The sequence below is a fragment of the Rhinolophus hipposideros genome, assembly GCF_964194185.1.
Source record: "Rhinolophus hipposideros genome assembly, chromosome: 13".
Lineage (NCBI taxonomy): Eukaryota > Metazoa > Chordata > Mammalia > Chiroptera > Rhinolophidae > Rhinolophus > Rhinolophus hipposideros.
The window spans coordinates 299685-306378 of NC_138059.1; the positions used below are offsets into that span (position 1 = coordinate 299685).

At 64.5% G+C, this 6694-nt stretch overlaps 2 protein-coding genes across 2 annotated transcripts; both read left to right on the forward strand.

The window, feature by feature from the left end:
* Positions 1–1257: 1257 nt before the first annotated feature.
* LOC308506885 (zinc transporter ZIP4-like) lies at positions 1258–4513 on the forward strand (the record flags this gene model as incomplete). The annotated part of the gene is made up of 9 exons (XM_081070875.1): positions 1258–1449; positions 1887–2171; positions 2531–2726; positions 2836–2864; positions 2957–3236; positions 3558–3730; positions 3883–4038; positions 4114–4230; positions 4394–4513. 9 exons carry the CDS (start codon positions 1258–1260, stop codon positions 4511–4513), a joined length of 1548 nt encoding a protein of 515 aa, XP_080927001.1.
* On the forward strand, positions 4120–5407 carry LOC308506723 (zinc transporter ZIP4-like). The gene is made up of 5 exons (XM_081070575.1): positions 4120–4230; positions 4421–4475; positions 4565–4717; positions 4833–5020; positions 5109–5407. The coding sequence occupies exons 3-5, from the start codon at positions 4585–4587 to the stop codon at positions 5235–5237; spliced, it is 450 nt and encodes a 149-aa protein (XP_080926701.1). The 5' UTR covers positions 4120–4230; positions 4421–4475; positions 4565–4584; the 3' UTR covers positions 5238–5407.
* Positions 5408–6694: the final 1287 nt, after the last annotated feature.

Consider the following 6694-nt stretch of genomic DNA (forward strand, 5'->3'; position numbering starts at 1 on the left):
GAATCTCTCCAGCTTCCCTCCCCTTTGACCCAAGGGCCCAGGAATCATCTGAATCCCCATCCCCCCCCCCAACCGTGTCAGCAGGCTCTTCCTGACCCTTCCCCTGCCCCACCCCCCCGAGGTTACACTGTGGTACTTTCCGGTGTTTGTTGGAGCTGGGCAAGAGAAAGAACTTGACCCCAGGCCCAGGACACTGTCCTTAGCCTGATGTCCTGCCCTGGGTGCCACAGGACACTGGGTTCAGAATTTTTGGACCTAGGCTTTCTGCTCCCCTGGAGCTTCTTCTCCCCACCCTAACCACATGCCACAGGGCTCAGGGTCAGGGGTTGGTTCAACAGGGGGGCTGCACAGAGGCTCCCTCCAGAGGGCAAAGCTACCCCCTCCCCCAGATGCCAGCTAGGCAGAGGTAAGGCTGAGGGGTCAAAGGCCAGGGAGAGCAGCAGGGAGGGGCAGGGCAGGGCTGGGAGCCACACCCCAGAGCCCCTCCCTAGGTGGCCCGTGGAGGGGTACTTAGATTCCCTGTAGGGCTTTGGCCATTTCCTGGGGAGTTTTCCCTGGAGGCTTTGGAGAGGGGAGAGTGACTCAGCCAACACCTTATCTGTTCCCTCAAGACTCCAGCCCACCCCCACCACAGAGACCACAGCCCAGGACCCAGGGAGGTGCCCCTGGAAGGGCCTTGGGGCTCTCAGGTGGAATGTCTGGGAATGGTGGAATGCAAGCAGTTCTGTCCTGGTTCCCCCTAGCTTGGGAACCACCCTTGGAGAGAGGGCTGCCGGAGGCGATACCCCAGACCCTTGGAAGAGCGGACGGGTGGCTGTGCCCTGCAACTCTGGGGGCAGCAGGCAGGCCAGGGGATGCCCAGGCCACCCAGTCCAGGGGAAGTTAACCAGCCTTTGGCCTCTGCAGGCAACACTTCCTGGATTTGGGGAGGATCTGCTGCTGGAATGGTTAGGCCCCTGGCAGACAATCACAGCTCAGCAGGAAATACCTGGGAGAGGTCCTTACCTCGCCCACCCACCCACCCCTCCAGCCCCAAGAAGCTATGCACCCCCGCAGGCACTGGTTCCTTGTTTTCGGGAGGACCTGCCCCTGGAATGGTTAACCTGCGACTCCTCTGACAGCCAATCACAGAGTCCAGCAGGAAATACCTGGGAGAGAGCCTCGTGCCTAGCCCCAGTCTGGCCCCAGGCAGCCGTCTTCCCGCAGCCAGCCCTCTGTGCTCAGCCTCTCCAGAGCACCGCGCGCCGCGGCCTCAGTATGGCAGTCTTGGCCTGGCGCAAGCTGGGGCTGCTGCTGGTGGTACTGGTGTTGACCGTGCCCGTGGCCCAGCCTGTTCATCTGCTGACTTCGCTGTCATTGGGCCAGGGCGTTCTGGACCGCGTGGCTCTGGGCAGCCTGTTAAATACACTGGCGGCCCGTGTGCACTGCACCCCAGGGCCGTGTGGAAAGGTAAGTGCCCCACCCGACAGGTCCCCCAGCCCTGGCCCAGCCCTGCCCGCTCCACCCTAAGGGCTGGCAGCACAGGGTCTGGGCAAACTCCAGGAGGCGGGCAGAGGCCAAACCGCCCGGCGACATGGCCCTGTCCGCAACCGCAAGCCCAGAGAACAGATAGGCCTGCCCTGCCTGGGGTGGGGGGCCACGCTGGGGACACAGCTCCAGGATCACAGGGTCACCTTCCCTGGCAGCCCCCAGGCCATGAAACTGGCAGTGGCTCCAGGAAGAAACCACCCCAGGAAGGGGGCGATCCCTGCCTGGGACTCCCTGTGTGCGTGCACTCGTGTTATCAAGGAGAGTGAGAGCAGAGTGAGAGTGGGCGATGGGAGGGTGTGGGGGTAAGAGGTGTGTGTGGCCCCTGCAGGGCCCTGCCTACCTGTCTCTGCCTACAGTGTCTGTCTGTGGATGACCTCCTGGCCCTGGGCAGGCCTGAGAAGCCAGGGCTGTCCCCGGGGCCAGTCCTAGAGCCCGGAGACATCGCCCGCCTCAGTGCTGCTGCCGCCCTCTACCTCAGCGACCCTGAGGGCACGTGTGAGGATGTGCGAACTGGCCGCTGGGCCTCCCGCGCTGACCATCTCCTAGCCCTGCTTGAGGGCCCCAAGGCCCTGATCCCACGCCTGAGCCGGCTGGTGCAGGGGATTCAGGCCCAGACCACTGGCCAGCCCACTGCAGAGGAGGTGAGGGCCCGGGCAGGTTAGCCAGCAGGAGTGGGTGAGGAGGACCCGAGGGAGGTGGAGAGGAAGGGGCTCACTCGGGGATGGGCCTGGCTGTGGTGAGTGGAACAGCCCGCCAGGCCTTGCTGGGTGCCTTGGGGAGTCTGGGGACACACTCAGGAGGGTGGGCTGGGCTGGGGGGGGGCTCACAATGGATGTTCACCACCCAGCTGAGCAGGGAGTGTGGGCAACCCTGGAAGGGTCCTCACCTGGGGGACAGGGGCTGAGAGGCATCTAGGGTGCGAGGGCACGAGAGGTGATGGCCAAACTGGAGGCCAGGAAGGCCATGCTTTGGGTGGGGCTGAAGCTCAGCTCCCCCCTAGGCCTGTGTGGACCTGCCGCAGCTGCTGGAGGAGGCGGCGGTGGTGGGTGCTCCTGGCAGCCCCGGCCCCGTACTGGCCGCCCTGCTGGACCATGTTGGGAGTGGGTCCTGCTTCCATGCCTTGCCGACCCCCCAGTACTTTGTGGACTTCGTGTTCCAGCAGCACCACGGTGACACCCCCAACATCACACTGGCTGGTGAGGCCTGGGCTGGGCCACTGAGTAGGGCATGCCCCGAGCCCCTGGGCAGGGCAGGGCAGGGCCGGCCCAGAGCCCACACAGACTGTGCTTCTATCTTCTCTGTCAGAGCTGGCAGCCTTGATGCAGCGCTTGGGGGTGGGCAGAGTGACCGAGACCCACAGTGACCACCATCTTCTGGGAAAGAGGGCTGACCACCAGGGCTCTGCACTCCCCACCACCCCCAACAGCAGCTCCAGTGTGTGGGACACGGTGAGCACCATGAGCCATGGTCCTGGGGAGAGCTGGGGTCCCACGGGCCCGCTCAGGTCCCTGACCTCCAGTCCTGCCACCCGCAGGTGTGCCTAAGTGCCAGGGATGTGATGGCTGTGTATGGGCTGTCTGAGCAGACTGGGGTGAGCCCAGAGGCCTGGACCCAACTGAGCCCTGCCCTGCTCCAGCAGCAACTGAGTGGGGCCTGCAGTCCCCAGCCCAACCATCCTGCCCAAGACCAGCTCAGCCAGGCGGAGAGTGAGTGCCCACCTCCACAGCCTGTCTGCCTGTGCCAGGGGTGATGGGGCGGACCAGGAGAGCCAGTGAGTGCTGGGCTCGGGGAGAGGTGCGGAGAGCTGGGTCTGGGAGTGGTGAGAGAAGGGGGCACTGGAGTAGAAGGATCACAGGGGAGTGTGGGGGCCTGGGAGAAGGACCCAGCTCTGAGGCCCAGGGGTGGAGTGAGCAGAGGCCTGGCCCGCACCTGGTGAGTACTGGCTCACTCCTGGACCCAGTAGACGCCCTCCCTGGGAAGGCTCAGAGGGAGGCCTTCACCTGGGCCCTCGTTGCCCCGCCACACAGAGTACCTATACAGCTCGCTGGCCACGCTGCTCATCTGCCTCTGCTCGCTTTGCGGCCTGCTACTTCTCACCTGCACTGCCTGCAGCACTGCTGCCCGTTACATCATCCAGGCCTTCCTGGGCATGGCCATGGGCGCGCTCACGGGAGATGCCCTCCTGCACTTGATGCCCAAGGTGGGCCCCAGTCCCTAAGTCTTCCCTCCCCCACCCCCCAGGGGCTCCATTGCCCGCCCTCCTGTGGCCCTTCCGCCACCCCTAACCCCTCCCTTTCATCTGTGGCGGGGAGAACCCAGGGCACCCAGCCCAGCGCCCCCTGCCCCTCCAAGGTTCTAGGGCTGCACCAGCACGGGGGGCACAGCGAGCATGGAATGAACTGCCACAGCCCTCAGCACGTCTGGCGCCTGGTGGTCGTGCTCGGCGGCCTGTACGCCTTCTTCCTGTTCGAGAAACTTGTCGATCTCTTGCTGCCACTGGACCCAGAGGTCAGGCACATGAGGGCTGGACAGGGTGGGTGGACGCGGAGGAGGCATGGAGGGCCCTGAGCTGCTGTCCCGCAGGACCCAAAAGACGAGCCTCGCAGCCATGGTGGCCACAGCCATGGCGTGTCCCTACAGTTAGCACCCAGGGAACTCCGGCCGCCCAAGCAGCCCCACGAAGGCTCCCGCGCAGACCTGGTGAGCTGCCCCGCTGGGACGTCCCGTCCCACACGGAGCCCCCTCCACATGGACCCTTTCCAGAGCCTACACTTCCAGCCCCCACCCCAGCGCTTCCGTCCTGCTGGCCTCTGAGGCTGATCTGGGGCCCCAGCACCTCCCCCCCACCCCCGCCCCGGCCCAGGGGTTCATCCACCGGAAACCCCTGCAGGTGGCGGAGGAGAGCCCTGAGCTGCTGAGCACGGAGCCCCGGAGACAGAGCTCCGGTGAGCCCTGGGGGGCCCCCGGAAAGGTTGGGGGCTAGGGGTTTGGCAGCGGCCTGACTGAGGCCGACCCATGCCCGCTGCGCCCGCAGAGCTCAGGCTGCTGCCCTACATGATCACGCTGGGCGACGGCCTGCACAACTTTGCCGACGGGCTGGCGGTGGGCGCCGCCTTCACGTCCTCCTGGAAGACGGGGCTAGCCACCTCGCTGGCCGTGTTCTGCCACGAGGTGCCCCACGAGCTGGGTGAGCTGCGCGCGGCCGGCCGACTGGGCGGGACCCGCCGGGGGCGTGGCGAGCAGAGCGGGGCGGGGGCTGTGGGGGCGGGGCTCTCGGCCTGACACCAGCCCTCCCGCCCCAGGGGACTTCGCCGCCTTGCTGCACGCCGGACTGTCGGTGCCCCGGGCGCTGCTGCTGAACTTGGTGTCGGCGCTCACGGCCTTTGCCGGCCTCTACGTAGCGCTCGCGCTCGGCGTCGGCGAGGAAAGCGAGTCCTGGATCCTGGCGGTCGCCATCGGCCTCTTCCTCTACGTGGCGCTCTGTGACATGGTCAGGCCGGAGGGCGCGGAGGGGGCTGCCGTGGTGGGAAGCTGAGCAAGGACGCTGAGCTCGCCACTGACACAGCTCACCTCCTCAGCTCCCCGCCATGCTCAAGGTGCGGGACCCCCGGCCCTGGCTCCTTTTCCTGGTGCAAAACGTGGGCCTACTGGGCGGCTGGGCCGTCCTGCTGCTGCTGTCGCTGTATGAGGACAACATCACCCTCTGACGGCACCTCCGCCCCACTCTCGGGCCCTGACTCCCTCCTGGCCCTGCGCTGTCTCAGCCTGTTGGACCTGAACCTACAGCCAAGTACCTGGAGAGCCCCAGGCCTCTGAGAGTCTCCCCGCCACCCATACCCCAGCAACGCAGCTTCAATAAAGACATTCCTGCCCCTGGAGCCCAGCCTGCTGTTCCTACTGGGAGGGAAGGGTTTCCCACCAAAGAGAAGGAGTGAGGCAGTGCCTGGAGCCCTGACAAGGAGCCAACACAGCTGCGGTTCTTGGGCTTCCAGGCAGCCAACCCCAGCCTGGCCCATCCTCCAGCCCCTCACCCTCCCACCCAGGCGATTCCACTAACAGCCTCCCTTCACCTCAGTGGGGAAGAGGATCTGCCAGGCGAGCCAACCTCTGCCATCCCACCGCCAGCCCTGCCACCTCCCAGCCCCTTTGCCCACCCTCTCCTCTCTTCTGTCTGGGATGGAGCTGCACCCTACCCTCTGCTGCCCTCCCCAGGATTGTGCTGCAGGGTCTCTGGCTCTCTCCACATTGACCACCACTCTACCAGACGAGTTCTCATTCGTTAGGGCACTCACCATTTGCCAGGCTCGTCTCATGGTGCTGTGGGCACTGACTTGTTCAGTTGTCACCGATGCCCTGTGATGTGGGCACTGTGAGTGTCCATCTGACATAGATGCTGATGTTATTTAGTATTTGTCTGGCTGCCTTCTGTAGCACATACTCACGGTTCTGGCAACAGGACTTCTTAGGACTTTTGAAGGGGGTTGATGTGGCGCAGGGGCCGCACACCTGCCTGGGCCTCCCAGTAGTGCCTTTGTGTGTTGCTCCACAGTTCAGACGTGGAGCCTTGTTGCTGACATGAGCAAGTGGGCCAGTTTGGACGAAACACACATTTATATGCCATTTTCTTGGGTGTGACCATACTTTCTCATTTTTTTCACTCTTCTTCCACCTCCCCGCCCCCACTCCGGTTCACTCGGGTTCTAGCTGTTTTTCAGTCCAGTTGAGTAGGACACAGCTCCCTGGCCCATGCTGGTATTACGAGCCTTGAGCTCCGCCCGGCTGATGCAGTTGGACGCCAGTCGTCGGTCAGCTGCTCACAGCAGCACAAGGCAGCTCTCCCCGGCTGCCAGCTGCTCATACTGGCTTACTGCCACTCCTGGTAGCACACAGTAGCCCACGGCAGCACACATCAGCCCATGGCAACCGACGATGGCTGCTGGCCACTCACAATGGCCACCAGCCGCTCATGGCAGCACACAGCAGCTCACCGCAACCTCCGGTTGCTCAACCTCTAGCAGCCCAGCTCCAGAGAGAGCTGTTCAAAATCGTAGCTGTAGAGGGTGAAACTCACTGGCCCATGTGGGAATTGAACCCGCGACCTTGGCCTTAGGTCGTAGGAGCGCAGTGCTCTAACCACCGGAGGCACCAGGCCAGTCCTCATTTT